General features: G+C 33.7%; 1 protein-coding gene across 1 annotated transcript in view; it reads right to left on the bottom strand.

Annotated features, from left to right (window-relative positions):
- Positions 1-748: 748 nt before the first annotated feature.
- TMEM161B (transmembrane protein 161B) overlaps positions 749-21,633 on the bottom strand; it is a 68,291-nt gene continuing 47,406 nt past the window's right edge. Inside the window, exons 6-12 of the mRNA XM_044265945.1 lie at positions 10,827-10,978; positions 10,264-10,324; positions 9,649-9,789; positions 6,786-6,899; positions 4,397-4,571; positions 3,249-3,345; positions 749-2,028 (exon numbers count right to left, since the gene is read on the bottom strand). Coding sequence (XP_044121880.1) covers positions 1,751-2,028; positions 3,249-3,345; positions 4,397-4,571; positions 6,786-6,899; positions 9,649-9,789; positions 10,264-10,324; positions 10,827-10,978 — 1,018 coding nt within the window. The 3' untranslated portion in view covers positions 749-1,750. The remainder of the gene's footprint in view (positions 2,029-3,248; positions 3,346-4,396; positions 4,572-6,785; positions 6,900-9,648; positions 9,790-10,263; positions 10,325-10,826; positions 10,979-21,633) is intronic.

The raw sequence follows: 21,633 nt of genomic DNA, 5'->3' as shown, positions 1-21,633 counted from the left end.
CATACAAAATAAATGTTATACTTTGCTATAATCTTGTTAAAAGATAGTTATTTTTGTGGATGGTGTTATCTCAAGATGTATCTGGAATGTTTCTTTTGGAAATTCACATGAACTACCATTAGGCTATATTAACAATTCTGATCAACCAGAGTTTTATCCAACTTAAGCACTAATTATTCACTCATATTTAAAAATATTAGCTAATTCCAAAATATCTAATCTATACCAAAAGACAGGAACTTGTCTGTATTGCGATTATTCAAATGAATGTGAACCACAAGCCTTGGAAGTAATTTCAAAAGACCTCCAAAATTGCTTTCAATAGTGACAATAGCATTGATATATAGCCTCTCAAGAATATTCTTTAGAATAAAGTTTATCTATAAATTCTACAACTTGTTCAAAAAAGAAAACAAACCTTATTTATCTCTTATATTCATTCCCTTTATAAATGAAACTCTTTATTTCAGGTTTTAGATAAACAAAGCATCAAAAAAATTTTTACATATATTTTTCATTCCTATGAATTTTTCCTTCAAATTATCTCAATTATTTTAAACACTATAAACTTAAAACAAATCCTATTTAACATGGGTTTAAATTATTCCTGTAGATTTGGTTAGTGGGAAAGGTTCTGATGTTTGAAAATGACAGAAAAAGTATTTTAATTTGAGAGAATTCATCCAAGTATTTATAAAATTTTAAGCAGCCTCACACATGGGCAACGCAAATAAATTGCTTGATCTGATGAACTTTCAAAATGTATTTTAATCTCATTCCAAAAAGAAAGAAAATTTCTAGATATAAACACAGCTCATTCAATCACATTTAATATACATTCAGCAACTTAAAATATTATAAGGATCCAATATTTTCACCTTTTATAATCTCAATATATTATATATTTAATATATAATATATATACAATACAATACATACAGGTAGTCAGCAGGATTAAAGTAATTTTTTAAAGTCTGATCAATATTGATAAATATCTTTAGACTATTAAAAGAACTGTATTTAGGATCACAGAAAATAAAATAAAATATGGGAGTTCCAAGCCTATTAGACTGCAAATGTTCATATGGCCAATCATTTTAAAAGATCCCTCAAGTTGGACAGAATATATTTTAAAACAATACTCTTGCTACTCTCAAGCAGCAGTACTTATAGATATTAAGCATGTACATCTGCTTTAAATTTAAAATTACTATGCAGCTTTTTTTTACTGTAATATACAGTAGCTATTTCTTCCTTTCTGTTGGATTTTGCTATTGTTGTTTGAAAGGTTACCAACAGAAGTGACTCTAGCTCCTTTCCCTCTCCCAAAGCATGGCTCAGTTTGAAGACTGTTCTATATAGGCAGCCACTATGAGTATTAACAGTACCTTTACACTATTAAGAACAATCAATCAATAACTGGAGTCATATGAGAAGTTTCAAAGACTGCTGGAGGTTTCTGTAAACCAAGGTAATCAAAGTATTACCCCTGTAGATAGCCCTCTCACATCAGTTAATACAAGGAGTTAAAATTCCAATGCCACAGTATAGCAGTTAATAATCTACTCTGTAATTTTAAATATTATACCATTGATTCACCCTGAGAATACAGAGGAAGCATTTAAAACAAGATACTCTGATATGTTTTTTTCCTTTGTATTTGCTTTCTTCTGGTTTCCGACAGTCCTTCAAGGGCACAAGCATTTCAATTCAAAGTGTGACTTGGATATCCTTTTTTGTTAACTGAGATTCATGCCACAGTCAGATACTGGTGATAGAAAAGCCCAAAAAGGCTTGTAGAAAAGAGACAAGCAGCAATCCACCAGGTCAGAAAAGACAGAAGTCCTCGAAAAAGCAGAGGAGTGAAAATATTTTTTAAGCTGCTCAGTGCCACTGTTATTTGTGTAACAGTTACCTTCATCTTCCCATCAGCAGATGGTAATTCAGAGTAAACAGAGTTGGAGGGTAGACTATTATCCACTGGCAAGGCAGAGATAGATTCTGGATATATCCCCCAGGAATGATTACCTAGAAAATTCAAGACACAAATAAAATTTGAAGACTAAAACTAATTCCAAACCCTCTAATTAAAAAAAAAAAAGAAAGAGAGGAAGAAAGAAAGAAAGAAAAGAAAAGAAAAGAAAAGAAAAAGAAGTTTTAAAATTATACTTGAAATTAAGAACAGGAAGTTTAGTGGCATAACAAATTACTTCATGTTGAAAATAAAGTAAAATAACCTTTGTACATATCCGGTAAAAAATTCGTTTAACCTGTTTAGACTACAAGCTGGTCTTACCAGTAAGAGTACACATAAAAATCTAATTTACTTTTAACTAACTGCACTACAATCTGGTAAAATAATAAAAACAATTCTTTTCCTTGTATAATACATTAATCAACTACTTCTACTGGAGTGACAGGGACAAACTCAGTAACTTCTTAGAAATCTTTTCTACCTCTAGAATATCAGAATAAATTTCTTTCTCAGAAACTATCTATGATTTCAATATGAGAGACTATTAATAGCTTCCAGAAAGTTTTCATCATATATTTTCCTATGTTGGATAGGATATGAGTCACATAATTTATAACTGAGCTACTTCTTTATGTTTCATAGATTCCTAAAGGCCATTTATATCTATTATCAGCTCTATAGTATCTATGAAGCCCACCCAAATAATACTTTTTTAGTTCCTTTGGGCTTCTTAAACCCCCACACTGGCTGGCTGCCTGATCTAAGCAAAGGGAAATAATCAATAAAATAATGAATAGTTCTCAAATAACACCACACAGGAACTTGATAGTTTAGTGAACAGACTTATAGGAGAACTTCGTTTTTCTGCTGAGAAATCTTTATCCTATCAATATCTAAAGTAGAACTCACTAAAGGATCCTGGATTCATGTAAGTTTACAACTACCTTATAATAACTGAAATGATCAAGCACTAACAGAATCTTTCACCACCCTCTTAAAATACAAAATAACTAAGACCAAGAGTGCTCATTCAAGTTTCTCAGTAAATATGGGAATTAATCTTTAGCAAATAATTCTTATAAGTAAAGCATAATATTGTAAAACTATAAGGACCTGAAGATGACGAATCAACTTTTAAAAGTTTCCCATGTTTCTTTTTAAAACTCTCCAAGAAAATAATTTAAAGAAGCATATTTCTTTGTAGGTAACAAAAAGCAGTATTAATTATAGGTAGAAAGTCAAACACATTTCCCAGTTGCCAGGGCAAGCCTACCTAGTGTTTTCAAAAGCAGAGTTGTGTGAAGCAGCATTACCAGAGGTGCCACATACTGCAGGGCAATGACACAAAGGTAATAAAAGACTCGAGCCACCTGCAACCAACAAAATTCTTAAGTATCTAACGCTGGCTGACATGTTAGGAGTGAATTAAACTTATTCATATAATTGTCAAAATGAACTGCTTAAGAGATAAGTAATCCCATCACGGGAAGGAAGCTAAATGTTATTAGGTCTGCACTTCATTATAAATGCCCCCAAACTGACTTCTGACTTTGAAAGGCTCAGTTTGAAGATAAGTTTTAAATGTGGAAATACTAAATTCCTTGAAAATAGTTAAGTGGTTAATATAAATTGGAGAAAATAAACCCTTAAATTTAAATGGTATATTCACTTACATTTCAAATATGAAAGAAAATGTTAGAATCTCTAGGCAGACATCAGAAAATCAAGCTAAATAAAAGTAACAGAGGAGTCATAAAACCCTCATAAATAAAAACATCAAGTCCCCATTCTGCATGAACATATGTAACTAAAATTTGAGGAAAAATCATAGGGAGAACAAAAATATGTAAGGAAAACCAGTAAGAAAGTCTCTGAATCTTGATGAACACCCTGACTATGAAAGAATATGAAAAACAGAACACCCAACCCCAGATTTCTAAAAAAGACATGATCGGTTATACAGATCCAGTTAACTATAATGGTGGATGGACTCCTAGCCCTTTCTTTGGAATTCCCATTAAGTTAAATATTTACATCTCATGTTCAAATACTTAGAATAATGTTACATGTCACTTAAACTAGTATTTCCTACCCCGTAAGTCTTGAAGGCTAGACAATAATATATTGTAATGTCTTCCAAATCAACTGGGGGTCCCATTTAGCAATAGTAGATATACCACAGCATTGCAACCCAAACTAAAGGACTTGAAGTACTATGGCAAGAAGAGGACTTGAGACTTTCTTCACTTAGCACCAAAATCGGATTGCGGGCTCTTCATTATCTGTCAATTTAAGATTATGCCATTTATTTCAACGGCAGGAGTATTGTGGGCTTAAATTACTATTAAGGAAAATTAAATGCTTTGTTTTCTTACAATACAGTGCTTGCTGTTCTTCACTTGACTACAGTACGAAACTTACCATTTTCTGTAGCTCAACTGTACTTATCCGCCCTGCTTCTTTCTTCATCTGATCCACACATTTCTGGGCTAAATTTAAGTAAGCTTGCAGGTGACTGCGCATCATGGCCAACCGCAAAGCACACAGCAGGATTATTAACCAGAGTCGCAGAGTATCGAATGTAGCTTCTGTCATTCTACAGATCAAAAAGTTGACACGGTGCTCTCAAAGACCAAAATACGTTAGCATGCTAGTTCAATGTGTCAGTGCTCACCATATAAAATATAGAATATCTATACTTAATTACAGTTGGATATAAAACAAAAGTATTCTACTACATTACAAACTTATCTATATAATAATTTGACTTGTATAATAGACCTAGACAGAAAATTGTATCATTAAGAACAGTAGTAATAGATATCTAGAAGAAAAGTGTAGAAAGTAACTGGGATCCTCTTCACTATCTACCCTCCTCCATGGAAAAAACCTGGTTGTGAAATGGAGAGAGAAGCTGGGTGCTGTTAAACTGGAGAGTAAGAAAAAGAAAGAAACTACAGGAGATTGCCTGTGGAACTATCAAGTCAACAACCCATGCCTACAGTTTTGTCTGATTTATACAGATATTTGAACAGGTATCAGTCACTCTGCTGATTTCCTGATTGGGATCACAGGAAAACCAGAGATTCTGATATATTATGAAGAAATTGGATGTCTCAGATTCCTCTCCAGCAAGTCATTTAAGCTATGTGCTCAAGCTGGCTCAGTTGGGCACAATTCCTCAAGACTAAATGAGGATTCCAGGTAGAAGATGTACCCTTACGATATTTTTTTCAGTTGACTGACGAGGGCCCCTTAAAGGACCATAGAAAGAAGAGGTAATTTCTGATGTCCTTTGTGGTTTAATGTTTTCAAAAGGCCAGGGTTTCTCCTTTGATAAAAGGTAACACTGTGAGTAATTTGAAAATAACATATAGACCATGCTCCATATCTGTTCTAAACTCTAGCACACATCAGGCACTTAATACAGGACAGCTGAAATGTATGAACTTACTTGTGTGTGTGTGTGTGTGGGGAAACATTCTAACCTCAATGAATGCTTCCCTAGTTCAAAGAGAATTCTTAAAAAAAAAAAAAAAGTCCTGGTCATCACTGATTATATTCTGGAAGACAAATCTGTACCAGGCTCTAAAAGAAATACATAATATAAAATGTATATTGTGGAGTCAATGACTTGTTAAGGTTTTCTACTTTAATTCTGATGAGGCAGAGCCATGAAAGAAACATTGATTAAGCATTTACTTCCAGCTGGTTCCAGTACACGCATTCTTTCATTTAATTCCGATGATAACTCTGTGGGGTAGATACTATTATCTTCATTTTCCAAATGGGGAAACAGAGGCTCGGTGAAGTTAATCTCCCGCAAGTGACAGTTTTAATGAAGATCAGAACTGGCGTTCAAACCAGCTTTGTCTCAATCTTTCTATTACTCTAACATAGTTCCATAAGGCTAATGAGGTTAATATGTTAAGTAAAGTTATTAGTATCCTTTAATAAACTGTGTTTCCTTACATTTTCTTTTGTTAAAAGGGGAATTATGACCTGTATTAGATAATAATGTTAAGGCATTTTTTTGGATAAGCATGATGATAATATTATGTCAGAAAATGTCCTTATTTCTTAGACATACATACTCATGTACTTAGGGGTAAAAATGTTAAGACCTCTACTTCACTTGAAAAATTACTTCATCAAAAAAACAAAACAGGGGTGCCTAGGTGGCTCAGTGGGTTAAAGTTTCTGCCTTCGGCTCAGGTCATAGTCCCAGGGTTCTGGGATTGAGCCCCGCATCTGGCTCTCTGCTCAGCAGGGAGCCTGCTTCACCCTTCCTCTCTCTCTCTGCCTACTTGTGGTCTCTGTCTGTTAAAATGATTTTTTTAAAAATCTTAAAAACAAAATAAAACAAAACAAAAAAGGGGTGAAGCAAATATGGAAAATATTAATATCCCTTACAGGGGCTTAATGAGTTTCCATTTATACTACTTATTTTATCCTCTGTTAATTTTCATAGTTAAGAAAAAAAGAACTGAAGAAACTATCTTAAAAATAGGGCCAAGATATAAAAATGTCAGGTAACAACTGGGTTAAGTGAGAAGGCAGAAAAACTTAGAAGTGTACAAGATAACTGTTAATGTATATTAACATTCATTCATTAATGAAGATCATAAAAAGTTAAATGATGATTTGTAGCTTGTTATAGAACACAACTTTTAGCATTTCTATTAATGTTTTAAAAATACAGTATTCTAGTATTATCATTAAAAAACTTAAATTACAGTATATACCATTTTGGAAAACAGTTTTGATTCTATAAGGAATCAAAAATTAGCCCTCAAATACCCATACTTACAAAGGGACACTTTCTTTACCCAATGGTGGGTTCATAATGTAGTCTTTGGTGATTGGTTTTACCCAGAGCAGAACCATAAATAAAGGAGCCAAGAAGTTGATATGAAGCAATGTTCTGAAAGTATGTAAGAAATAAATATAAAAACCCAGGAACAAAATACACTAATAAACTACAGATATTTGGAACTTACAAAATGAAGGTAGAAACTTGTTTTCAGTATTCTGTATTAAGGTACTACTATCATCATTATTTTCTATTTATTGTTATCACTCGACATGGATTTGAGCTCCTGCAAAACTACCTCATTATCTGAATTTTTCAAATGAGAACATTTAGATTCAGGAAAGTTAAATGACTTGTTCATGGCAATATTACAGGTTAAAGGCAAATGTAGCACTAAAATCTAAATCTGTTCAGTTCTATCCTAGTGTTCTTTAACAATCCCCTACTATATCCCTGATTCAATACACAGGTATTTAAATGACTAACTTTACACAGTCAATGAATCCAATAGATTTTCAGTATAGAGGCATCACCTTTTGACACTTTTTCAGCACAAGCTAAAACAAAGTGCCTCCTTATTATTTACAAGTGAGAGAGCCAGTGATTAGCAAGGTCCTTAATACTAGAAGGCTTAAGGCACATGGAACCTACCACAACAACTTACAATTAAGGAAACTTTCAATATGCAATGATCATATATAATGTTTTAATACACTGTTAAAATCATAAATGATTCATATATCTTAATTTCTTCATGAAGTATTATGAAGTTAAATTCCCTATTCTACACATACCAAGAAAATTTACATTACTCCAGAAAGGCAATATACCTAATACACCAAAAGGTTTTAGGTCTGAGTTATAATTTTATTGTTAATTATTGTCCCAAGTTTGTATCATACAAAGACAGATGATTATAAAGACTATTCTTATTTCAGAAAAAAGACAAATTCTTCTATTTTATTACCATATCCTGTTTTCAGGATTAACCACAGTGAAGGGCTGAACTGGAGGGTTTTAAATACACAACACATGCACGCACACACACATTTCAAAATCTTCACTACAGTGAAAATGACAATGATCTATGTGAGGAAAACAGGGCAATGATCTATGTGAGGAAAACAGGGCTGCGTCAGAACACCTGGCAGACAAAGGTGGAACTTTGGTTCTAAGCTCTGGCATTTAAACAAGTACTAGTGCCTAGACACCGGGCTGAGGAGACACTGCTCTTTGTGCCAGTCATGCTGTTCTCACACCAGAACAAGGTTGCCCACACTCCTGTTATCATGGCAGAGTGCTGTAACACAATCAGGGCTGCAATGAATTGAAAATAAAGCTCCAAACCCCAAAGGGGGAGAAAAAAAAACCTTAAAAAGAAGCTACATTTTACTGAAAAGGAAAGTAAGACGTGCCCCCTCCCAATCATAAACCACCACTAAATGCTTTAAATGTTTTTATAAAGTGATCCTTTCATCCCCCAGCCTGGGTAAACCACCGGGTGCGGGGAAGAAAGCAGCAGTATTAGGTATGCAGTGTTGCTAGGGAACACTCTAGTATCAAGGAGCAGCCCACAGCGGTTTCAGTAGCTGGTGAAGGGCTCCCCTCCACCCACCCTTTCAGCTTATTTAAATCCTAACACTGGGGTTAGTGGACTGAAGTGTATGTGTAGAGAGGAGGGGGAGAACCCGGTTTTGTTTTTAAGAGAAGCCATTAGAGAGATGGATGGATGTTGGGAGAAAGGCAGGATGCAGCCAACAGCATGCTGAGTAAAAGGAGGGGAAAAAAGAGGAATGAAGAAGTGGGTACTGGGAGGTGAGAACAGGTAAACACGTGTGCGCACAGACAAGTGTGCGTGTGCACAGACACCTGCACACAAGTGTGCGCACGCACACACACACACACTCACAGACAAAATAGGTAGAAAAATGGAGGTTAAGGAAAAAACAAAAAAGATTCAAAATTAAAATAAAGGAAAATGACATACGTAAGAGAGAAGAATGTGAAAAGACCACAAAATCAGCATCATTAAATACAGTTTAAGGGCAGAAATGTTAAGAAAAATGATCAGAGAAACTCAGAGTATATACATATATCAAAATGGAATGTTCTCAATTTGGGAGTCTACTGCAAAACATAAAGACGAGATGGAAATTTGTGTCTGGATATGAACTGAAAGATATAAACCTGCCATTCTGCCAAGGTGTCTAACATCAACAAAAAACATCTGTAACAACCACGAAAAATAGAGTAAATGGGCTTTGAACTTTACGTAGAGATTCAAATATGATTTCTCCATTTGAGAACTGAAATAGAATCTGGCAGTTAAAAGTAATCTATGGTATTTAATACTGTAGAGTATCAGCAATCCCCAAATAAAATATTGTTTTAAGTCTCATAAGCCAATCAGTAATACAGGAAAAACACAAATTTATGTATACAGAGTTAACTTTCAAAACACTTTAAAGTAAAAATTAAGATTTACATAAAATTTAAATATGTTAATGAAAATATTCTGATTTAAGAGAATTACCATAGATCCTTAGTTCAGTTGTAGAGATTATGGTATCATAAACACTGACTTCTAACAAATACTGATATCTCCTTTTTTTAACAAGTGAAAAAGAAATCTAGTAATTGTTATGTTTCTAGTCATAGGACTTAAAATTTAGAAGTGAATAAAAGAAACCTGCTTAAAAAAAAAAAAAGAAAGAAACCTGCTTATAGAAGTAGTGTGACATCAAATGGTTATTTATTAATTTTCAATACAATAATTTATGATTTCATTACAATAATATACCTTCATTAAGATGGAAAACATATATTTATCTGCATGTGCTTATGTACATTTTCCGCTTACTGTGTAATTTTTTCTGTTGCCAAATTCAGGGCATCCAGATGCATTTGAGCCAGTCGTAATCCAGGAAATGTCAAAAAAGCCCCAATGAGTGAACAGAAAATAGCCAGGAAAAATTTGAAAGTAAGTTTTGAAACAGGACCCCTAAATAAAATTTAAAAAAAAAAAAGTAGTAAGTTGTATAACTTTCTAGGAATTTCCTTTCTTCTAATTACTTTACAAACCACAATTCATAGTAACAAAAACTAAATAAACTTTTACAAAAAAAGACTATTCAGATTCAATTACCTACAATGGATTTTGGTGAACTAGCATCTCTAGCCACACTGATAACAACACGACCTGCATATTCAGAATTTGATATATGACTCAGATATAAGGTTATTTAATCTCTGGCGGCATAGAAATTAAATCAAATAAGAGCAAATCCAAATAAGAATGCTATCAAACATATTAACTTTATACATATGTAAACATTAGAAGTGATGATATTTCTCAAAGTCCTGAAAAAAGAACTCTTTTCAAGGATTAAAAACACAAAGCCACTTAAAGTAAATGTTTTACAAAAAAATGAAAAAATTTAAACTTCAGTGATACTTAGTATTTTTAAAAACTTACTGAGATTCTAAACCTTGCTTTTCAAGAAACTGCATCGCACTATCTGAAAAATTTGTAAACCCTGCAGGGGAAAAAGAAATTATTCTTAATACAGACTCTTTCTTAGGAAATAAAATGTTAGGAAACAGAACATCTTAAATCTTGAAGTGACTAGCTTAGGCTCTTTCATGTGCTAATTAGTATGCCATAATGCAATAAAATTTGGTTATTAGCAGGAACAGTCTTTGAAAACATCCCTTTGATATTTGTACATTCCATAAGTGTGCATAAAATTTGCATCAAAATTTGCATCTTTATCTATGTGAGTAAACTTCAGCATTGCAGAAACTTAAATTTAAGGAAAAAATGAGGGGACAGCATTTTGGAAAAAGCTAACAAAAAATTTAGCTAAAACAAACAAAAAAAGAAAATTAATAATAATAAAGGTTAATTATTTAGAAGATTACTGTACATCTCAAATCTAATTTTAAAAACATCAAATATAAAACACAATTAAATGAAGTAAAAAATATTAACACCTGATAAAGCAAAACTGATTTTTTAAACTTGTATGAAATGATTACCTGTTTCGAGTCCAAATTCCAGATAATTTTCTGTTACAATCAAGACGGCCATTGCTTTCACAAAGAAAAAAAATCCAAAGGTAACACAGACTGATCTCTCACCACCATCTTCTACTTTAAAATAGTGTGTAGTTAATGAAAATAGAACTTTGCTGCAGAAGATAAAGTTCAGGAAAAACCAGAGGTAACTTTGTGGGAGTTAAACAGAATCATCTTTACAGGACTTAAACTCCAATAACATCTGACTACAACATTTATTTTGATTCTACAACATGCTTATCTACAAGGTGCCCTTTGGAAGGAAGTGAAAAACTAATGAAAATCTGATTAGTCTTTCAGGAAATAGGACATAAAAACAAAGCAAATTTTAGTGAAGTTTGTAACATTTTAAAATTAATGAAAAGTGCACATATACATGTTAAGCTGTAACTAGGGACAGAATATATTTGTTTTATCAGATTCAAGTTTTATCAGGAGGTTATTATAATAAACTTATGAAATAGGTTCTCAGTGACATGAAAAACCAAAGTAGAGGTTATTTTAGGGAACTACCTTTTCTTTGGCATGCTTTTTGAGTAAATTGCATTTAGAATTAAACACACAAACAAACATCACAGCAATCATTAGTAAATCACCCAATAATTCAAAATATGAGAATTATTAATAGTCACTGATAAGCTGGTATCATCATTTCACAGACTGCCATTAAACAAAACACATAGAGAAAATAAGGTCCAGCTGAGTAATCAAAAACAGCCAAAGGTCCAACATGCTCAGTTATTTAAAAAAAAAAAAAAAAAAAAAGCCTTTATGTAAAAATATTAGATTATTTTACCTGAACTCCCCCACTCCTACAACTAAGTGATCAAATGAATATCAAACCAGTGGATGATGCAAAGCTAGAATCCAGATTTCCATTATATCAAATGCATAAACCTGCCAAACAAACTAATGAGGTGCTTGGCAAAAAAAAAAAAAAAAAAAAATCTAGAAAAGCAACTTTCACATCAACTCCATGTCAAGCTTGGGAAAGAGTAATAGCTGTCATTTAGTACTTGTAAGTGCTAGGCATTACTAATTAATTTCAACTTCCCATTAGCCAACTATTACCATTACTTTATAGATTTTAAAAAACTGTGGCACAGAAAAGTAACTTGTCTAAAAGCACACAACTTACTTAGAGGAAGTAAGGATTTAAATCTAGGTAGTCTAGATCCAGAATGTTCACTTATTACTGCCTATTCTAAACTGTACATAGCACCCAAGTCATGTGGTAGTTTAGCAGTAACACTAGAAACCTAAAAACAGAGCTGCCATGAAAGATGCATACAGTTCAAACATTCTCATGATCAGAAGAATCCTTTACAGAAAGTTGGGAAAGGATAAGAACTCTCACCCTTGCTGCTCAAAAAGCTGTTCTTTTTTGCCCTATTTAAAAATGGGTTAATAAACTTATTGCCCATTCTATTTTTTTTTATACTATTTAACATACTGGATAGAAATGTAGTGTCCCAACTGCTCTAGTTAAGGTCACCTATCCAAAAGTAAGACAACTTAAAGGTAATAAAGATAGATGACTTTGGGGCATTTTTCAAATGGAACTTGAAATAAATCTCTATTGAAATGTAAAGTCCATTAAATCAAGGATTCTTCTCTTCTTGTTCACTGCTGTAGTTAAGAGTTCCAAGAAAAATGCCCGGCACACAGTAGGTACTCAAACAATCAGTGAATGAATTTTGCCACAGAAATGTTTTTACATGGCAGCTTAGCTAAGCAGAAATAGTATTAATTCTATGCTGCAAGGGTAAATAGATCTTTTGAAAATGATATTAAAAAAACAACACTTTTTTCCTGGGACAATATACTCAAAGTAAAAACAAACAAAACAGAACAAAAAAACCCACTCAAGGTAGAAAAAGTTTTAGTCTAAAGATCTGTTTTTATTATTGGTAATAACAAAAATATAAACTATTTACCACCCATGGTTATAAATTTAAAGGACTGCCTAGGTTTTATAAAGGGTATGGCGTTTTTAAGGCTTACTTAGTGGGTAGTTTCCCCTTTAAAATGTAAAAAAAAAAAAAAAAAAAAAGGTAGTACAGGAATAGCTCATCTTTACTCACTTATTTCAGATGAACCAGGCCCCCAGGACAGTATGTGCTGGGTATTTTATTAACGCCCTTTACTCGGTTCATTTTTCAGTGAGTAGCATCCCCTCCCTGCCTTTCACTGTTCTCATCTCTTCTCATGTTACTTCAATACCAGCTAACCTCCTTTTCACATAAATCTCTCTTCTTTTTCTTAAATATCATGATGCAAGTTAAATACTTTCTCTAATCTGTTTTCCTAATTACTTATTCGTAATAGCACTATTTTCTTTGGACAACTATGGTCTTGTATACTATGTTACAGACAAAATGAACTTTCATGGGCTAATATTGCTGGGGGAGATGCCATTTATAGCATTATTTCTTTAAAAAGGTATTATTTTATTTCTAGGCATTTTAGAATACAGTCTACACATTAGTTTGGAGATACTACTTACAAATCGCTGTATAAGAAACTGATTTCAAGTAATATATTTCTTCATAGATTGTAATATTTTTAGGTTATATTCTATAAATAAAATACCCAATTTGTTTCTAAGATAAGACAAAACCAGATATTGAAAAGCTAGATGATAACCCCTGAACTTCTTATATAAAAGACTTCTGCATGTTTTCATATTTACTATAGTGAAAACCTGCTTTAGGGTATGTAAAACCACAATACACATATAGAACTTCAGCATACAACTTCTGAAGTCATTTACCAAGTATGTTAAATGTCTTCTTATATCCACCATAACTCAAGTTAAATATATACTGTTTAAGTATTTGAACTAATTACTTCTTTAATGTTATAAAAAATAAGACTAATAAATAAGCAAATGCCATTAGTTTACAGTTATTACCCTCAGCAAATATTCAGTATTCTATCACAAAGTTATCTTGCTCAATTTAAGTCTGTGGTACTCTAGTTATAGAACAGAGAAATCTGAAACTCAACTGAAGTGACAAAGCTAACCCACATAATAACAGATGTCAGTTTCTATGATATTGAGCAGTAAGGGGGAAAGGGGAAGCTAAATTGTTTTTATAAATCCTCAAGTCTTATAAATCTGAAAAACCAACAATCTCTGCAATTTACAGTAAGAATTTCAAGAGTGATATTTACATTGTTCTTATTTTGCAGTGCCGTATTTTGTGACAGTCCATGTGTTATCCCCTCACAATTCTTTCTGAAATCAGCCAACATTATTGTACAAGTTCTCCCTAACATATTTGTCAATCTTCTTCCTATCTGGGCTAACAGCTACTAAATCATTTACAAGCAATAAGAGTATATCGCATCATTGCAAAAGTTAGCATGATTTTGTAATATTCAGCTTAAGCAGGATTGTTAAAATGATAGTATGTCAATTTCAATTAAAATGATTAATGAGAGATTAACAAAGCACATTTAGGTTCCACATCATTCTAAGATGTAATATGAATTATTCTTTAACTGTTTTACAACTTAATCACTGCATATATCCTATCATTATATTTTTCTCAGAAAGTAAGAATATCTTGATTTTAGAGTTTTTGCATTTATGCTCTCACATCAAAGACAAACACTGGTAGTCTACAGCTGCTTAAAGTATAAAGACTTTCCAAAGGCGGGGGGGGGGATGGTTAAGACTATATACACCACACAGGGCCCTGACAGTAATCAAGAGTTTCCAGCAAGGGATCTGCCCCGCCATCAACATAGACCTGTTCCATTAAACTGGGTGAAAATACATTGTTTGTAGTGAAAGATACTTCTGAGAGGGGTTGCATTTGCATACAGAGAAAAAAGCTACCAAGTATTAACCTAAACCACCATGCATAATCTAAGCTTGTGGGACCATTTTCTAATTAACAAAAGTAAAAACACACTGTAGCTTAAGTTTACATTATGATTCAGTTTCCAGTAGTTTACTTTAAAAAAACTACAAAATTAAGACCTCTCTGTTTAAAACTTCCAAAACATCTACTCAGAGAAGAAAAGTATTACACATGTAAGCTCCTATTATATAATTATTCTTTTTTTTTTTCCTAAGATTTTATTTATTTGACACAGAGAGAGAGATCACAAGTAGGCAGAGAGGCAGACCGGGGTGGGGGGTGTTGGAGGGGAGGGGAAGCAGGCTCGCTGTTGAGCAGAGAGCCCAATGCGGGACTCGATCCCAGGATCCTGAGACCATGACCTGAGCCGAAGGCAGAGGCTTAATAACCCTCCGAGCCACCCAGGTGCCCCTATACAATTATTCTTAAAATAATGCATTAATAAAAGTATAACCTCATTTTATCTATGATAAGTGATATCAATCACTTTATTAAGAGCTGAAACCAGGTTAAGTGTGAACATTATGAAAGCAATTAACAAAAGATCCGACTTTTTTTTTTTTTTTTTTAATTTGACAGAGAGAGATCACAAGTAGACAGAGAGGCAGGCAGAGAGAGAGGTAGAGGGAAGCAGGCTCCCTGCTGAGCAAAGAGCCCGATGCGGGACTCGATCCCAGGACCCTGAGATCATGACCTGAGCCGAAGGCAGCGGCTTAACCCACTGAGCCACCCAGGCACCCAAGATCCGACTTTTTCAATAAATAGGACTACTAAAGTTTTCCCCATGCAAATCACTGTTTTTCTTATAATGAAGCAGAGAATCGATCTCTGAGTACCAAGTTTTCTAAGAAAGCAAGTTAGGAACAATTTTACAAGTCTTTTAAACTTCATCTTAACTTTCAGCATTAAAGGAGTGAAACACAAAACAATGTTTAAGATTGATGATGAAATTCTAGAATACGGATGCTCCAATTTTTCCCTCTAGGATATTCTGAATCCTATGTTCCTTACTCATTTAAGTCTTCTCCAAAACTTAAAAATAAAAGAAACAACATTGGTGGTTCATTTTACTGTATCAAACACAATACATTCACCTCTTTCTTGGCATTATACACTGGGAAAGAATAAGGAAAATGGAGTAAAATTAAAAGCAAAATACAACCCATACCTCCCCCAAATCACAAGTGAACTGCTTTTGAGAGCTACCTATGCTCTCTCTCATTGGCTGAGGGCCCTAAGCCCAGGCTGGAAAAACACCGCTTTATTTTTACTGAAAATGGATACAAGAATCTAGAGACAATTTCCAACTCCTTCACTTACAATGAAAAGCAAAACAAAATCTTAGCCAAAAGTGCTATGAAATGACCAAAATGAAATTTCTCAAATATTACCCCACCGCAATACTTTGTTACCATAGAATAATTAAATTACAAAATATGTCAACACTCAAGGGAAGAAAGTAACAAAATTAGATGCAATGTAATCCAGGCAGGAAGCATAATGTTCCTTGTATCACTTCTACCTTAATATATTAACCACAAACACCTAAAATGTTATAACCTCCACACCCTCAATTCATATTGAATATTGGATGAATCTTGAAACCAAGTTTCTATTGAATCCCATATTAGAACAAAACCTTCCCATAACTCACAGTGTAAATATACAATACAATACAATACACATACAATATTCTGAAATGTAATATTATGATCTGGCTACACCCATATGTTCAAGCTTTCATTCAACAGTCCCCAAGCCTCTACTTAAATCAGAATGGTGTGTTAACACTTTCTAAAGGTAACAGCTATACTGTCTTGGATCACAACCTATTATCTGAACTACTTTATTCCCTTCTACCTACTCAAAAACATAAGCTCTACATCCTTTGTAAAGCTTACCATTAACTCTCCAGCCCACTGTCTCTCTCTTCTGAACTCACAGCATCACTATTTGAATTCACCTGCTATGTTTATCAGATGCTATCTTTTAGGCTCCACGCCAGCATGGAGCCCAATGCAGGGCTTGAACTCATGACCCTGAGATCAAGACCTGAGCTGATCAAAGAGTTGGATGCTTAAGTGACTGAGCCAGCCAGGCGCCCCATCATATGCTATTCTGAACTATAGTGTAACATAGATGGAAAGAAAGCATTCTCTAGATCTAGGCTGCCTGCTTGAATCTTGGTTCTACTCTTACTGTGTGATCCTCCAAGTAAAAGTTAATTAACCACTCTGTGTCTCCAATTTCCTCATTTGTAAAATGCAACTAATACATCTAAAACCTCAGAGGGCTGTTCTGAATGTTAAAGATTTCTTTGTAGTTTTTAGCAATAATGATGTTTTCTATATAATGGAATAAAATAATGAACTTCCAATACCAAAAAGTCATATGAGATTGTATACAAGGACAAATAGATTATACAATAATTTAAAAAAATAAGTTAATTTTACTTCATATACAATTCCCAGTTATATTTCAATCTTTCAACCTTTTTTGTGAAAATCTAATCTAGGAGGTATAATATTCTACATAACAGAGTGTCATGTCAGGCTGAAGAGAGAGGAAGGGAGCTGACTTCTATGTGAGTAGAAACTGGATGCCCAACTCTCCACTCCCTGTGCAGTCAGATAACAAACTTCACTATGACTCCAGCAGAAGATGAAGATTTAGCCTCTGAAGAAACTGATTCTGAAGTACACAATTTACATTAAGGCAACTGTACTGAAATCAGAATAAATGAAAGCCTACATACTCAAAGGTGTTCTCACCTTCAGAACATGTGCAGCAGGCTCACACCCTCAGGTGAGGAGAGCAGACTCTCTTCTAGTGAAACCAAAAGGCCCCAAAGAAAAGACCAACAGATAATGACATTACAGTCTACCCAGAACAAAACTAACTTCAGCATTAACAAGTTTTTATCTCCATGAAAGCTAACCAAGCCCTATTTACACACAGTTTCCAACTCACTTGTAGTGTCTGACTCCTAACCATGAAAGAAAAGCAAGGAATCTATAGACATTAAAGCAGGGATAAGAAAACTTTCTGTTAAGGAACAGACTGTAAATACTTTAGGCTTTGTGGATCATCATCAGTCTCTGCAGCATATTCTTCTGTTTTTTAATCGTTTTTAAACAACCTGTAAAAATGTTAAAAAGCATTCTCAACTCAAGAGCTATACAAAAACGCAATGCAACTCAGAAGCAGTAGGCAAGTTTACCAATCTCTGTATTAGAGGATAGCACCTTATGTAAAAGAGAAAAAAAATAGCGTTGGGGAAAAAGTTAACTTGGAAAAAAGAAAGATGAAAAAGGCAACAGAGTGAAAATTTTTTACATGTATGTTTTTATACACATATCTACATATGAGATGTATCTGTATTTCATAAAATTTCATTAGGCTAAACAAAAATCAATAGAACAGGCAAAATCATTTTTTTAAAAGATTTTATTTATTTGACAGAGAGAGACAGAACAAGAGAGGGAACACAAGAATGGGGTGTGGGAGAGAAAGGAGGCTTTCCACTGAGCAGGGAACCAGATCTAGGGCTTGATCCCAGCGCCCTGGGATCATGACCTGAGCCAAAGGCAGACGCTTAACGACTGAGCCACTCAGGTGCCCCACAAAATTTTTTAAAGATTTTATTTATTTGAGAGAGTGAGTAAGACAAGAGTGAGTGAGCACGAGACAGGGTAGGGACAGAGAAGCAAACTCCCCGCTGAGCAGGGAGCCTGACATGGGACTCAATCCCAGGACTCTGGGATCATGACCTGAGCCTAAGGCAGATGCTTAACTGACTGAGCCACTTAGGCGCCCTAGGCAAAATAAATTTTAAGAAATAGGTTTGAAAGATAAAGTTGAGGCAAAGTTCCATCAAGCATAAACTGTGACAAAATGAGAGGATCAATCTAGGAGGTACAGTATCTGACTGAAAGAGAACAGGGAGTGGGGAGATTACAAAAGGGAATAAGTTATCAAAAAGACAACATAAAAGATATTTCCAAAATCAAAGTTTCTAAATTAAAATAGCCTACCAGAAGCCCAGCACAAAGAATTAAAAAAAAAAAAAAAAAAGATTTCCAACAGGTATGTGATTATGAATCTTCAGAAACCAGTCAGAGAATACTGTAAAAACTTCCTGAGAAGAAAAATAAAACAAATCACATGCAAGATTACATATCATGACACTGTACTTAACAGTAAAGTCTGAGGTTGAGAACAATGAAACTTCTTCAGAATTATGAAGAAAAATATCAACGACCTGTAATTCTATATCCAGGTTAATCAGAATACAGAATTAAGACACTTTGCAGACTGCAGTCTAAAACTAGTAACCGTGAATGCACACGTCATCAGAAAGCCCACCAAAACATTTGAACAAACCAAGAAAGAGAAAAACACTGAAACGGGAAATTCAACTTAGGAGAAAGGCAAAGAGAATGCCAAGATGACAACAAAAGTAAGTTCCAGAATGATGGCTGTCTGGCAGGCCTGAGGCCAATCCTCCAGCTAGAAGCTAGAGAATGAAGTCTTTCGGAAGGGTGTCTCCACAGGGAAGGGGAAACGTGTGGGAACTAATACAAGTTGTAAGTGACCTTGTGGAAAACAATACTGAGAAGTTAGTGGAATTAATAATAAGAAATACAAACAAAAATAAGTAAATTTTTAAAAGTAATGAACAAAATTACAATACTTTTTAATGCTCACATATGAGTACTATTTACATAGGTGTAATAATTACTGGCTATTGAAACTTTTCAGTAAAATTGTGAAGTAATTAAGAACATCAAGGAGAGGAAGCAGAGAGGATGGCATAATTTAAGGAAAAGCCTCACCTATCAGAACTGTTGAATTAACAGTTAGTAGTATTAGCATTATATTTAGAAACACAAAGATCTTTAAAAGCCAAAATAACCAGCTAAAACACGAACAGAAGTGGCAAGGAGTATCAGAAAGTGGACTTAGTTTTCAAGACAACGTATTAAATACTTTTGTCTATATAACCTATGTGTACACATTATTTGACAAACATTAACATTTGAAGAAATTCAAACTAGGTTTTAATAAAGTCTTGATCTACAACATACCCCCCACCAATGCCAGAAAAAAGGTACAATGTGTCCTGGAGTTTAAAAGAACCTAAATAACTATGAATTTACAGCATAAAGCACGTATGTTTGCTTTACCACCTTTTCAATCTCACGCACTGAAATTATTTCCACATCCTATTAAAATATAGTGAAATGTTAATGGTAATTAGTATTAACCAACTGTTAGAAATGCTTCAATGCCATGAAACACTACCATCATAAAACTGTTATGATTTCAATCCTATTTAATCATCTACTGGCAAAAGCCTGATGTATACACAACCCAGAAGAGAACAGAACAAATATTTAACTTATTTTATAAACAAGTAAATGGGCAGCTTTTCCAAGAGTTCTACTCTTTCTCCAAAAGAAAAATATCTGGGGAGCCTTGGTGGCTCAGTCGGTTAAGCATCTGCCTTCAACTCAGGTCATGATCCCAAGATGCTGGGACGGAGCCCCAACATGGGGCTCCCTGCTTGGCGCAAAGCCTGCTTCTCCCTCTCCCATTCCCACTGCTTGTGTTCCCTCTCTCGCTGTGCCCCTGTCAATAAATAAAACCTTAAAAAGAAAGAAATAAAGAACGAAAGAAAGAAGAAAAAGAAAGGAAAGAAAAAAGAACAGTATCTGTGTATTTTCCAGCAATAACCCCAGTGCCTGAAAGTTTATTCCTGGCCAAAAGAATTATGCAAAGATCTGCTGAACCAACTGAAGTCCATCATGGGGTTTTATTTTGTAGACTCTTCACCATGTTTCAACTCAAAACTCATCTGCTTGCTTCACCAAACTTTTGGAGCAATGTATATTTTATTCAATTAATATATAATAAGTCCAAACTTGTTAAATAGTACATAGTAGCAGACTAAAGAAAAACTTCCTATGAAGAAAGACTTTTGTTAGCATTTGACGTATCAGAATATAAAACTGGCTAATTTTTTGAGCAGGCGAAATAACTACACTGTGGTACCCCATTTAGAGTTGCTCACCAGTAACTGTGGTAACTCTATTTTGAGACCACTTACAGACACTCTCTATACTAGCTAAGATAGTAACAAAGTTTTTGTTGAGCTACTTACCAAATGTCTCTAATACCTAAATATAATAGATTATTTTGAAATAGGAAAAATCCTTTTATGCTCTAATCCCATGAATATGCTTACTAACCGTAAATTATTCATATAAAAAAATAAGTAACAGACTATACCTGAAATATGATAGGAATGGCTTTCAAAATTAATTTCTCTAACTTAGTTCCTTTAAATCTGTTCTTTCTTCCAAGTAAGATACACTTACTTTTATCCTTTCATACATGAATACAACCTGATAATGTAAATAACATTATTATACCAAAAAAATTAGGCTTCTATATTTACAGACATGTATTGCAAAAAACATTGAAGAAAAAACATTTCCTGATTTATAAGCTAATGGAAATAATGATCAAGTACTTTAAATAAACTCTTCCACTACCTTTATCTTGCTATTATTTTCATAGATCATTCTGTATATTAGACTTTCATAAAGAATATATTAGTAAATATTCAAAACAGCAAATGCAAAACTACTGATGCAAATAGTCATTTTCTTTTAATAATTTTTCTTCCTTTTTAACCCCTCAGTCCCAGCTGAATGGACCACATACTTTAAAGGCTAACTTATTTTACTTTAGGTAACAAAATCTCAACCCTTAAAATAAAAACAATGTTAAAGATAGGATAAATTTTTTTCTGCCAATTGGTGACATTTTTAAAGTTCTAATGTAATATCAACATTTTTCACAACTGGAATTAAGCAACTATACAGGCAAAC

Source organism: Neovison vison, chromosome 1 (genome assembly GCF_020171115.1).
Source record: "Neovison vison isolate M4711 chromosome 1, ASM_NN_V1, whole genome shotgun sequence".
Classification (NCBI taxonomy): Eukaryota; Metazoa; Chordata; class Mammalia; order Carnivora; family Mustelidae; genus Neogale; species Neogale vison.
Note: the sequence above shows the minus strand (reverse complement) of the source record. Positions and strands in the feature narration are given on the sequence as shown.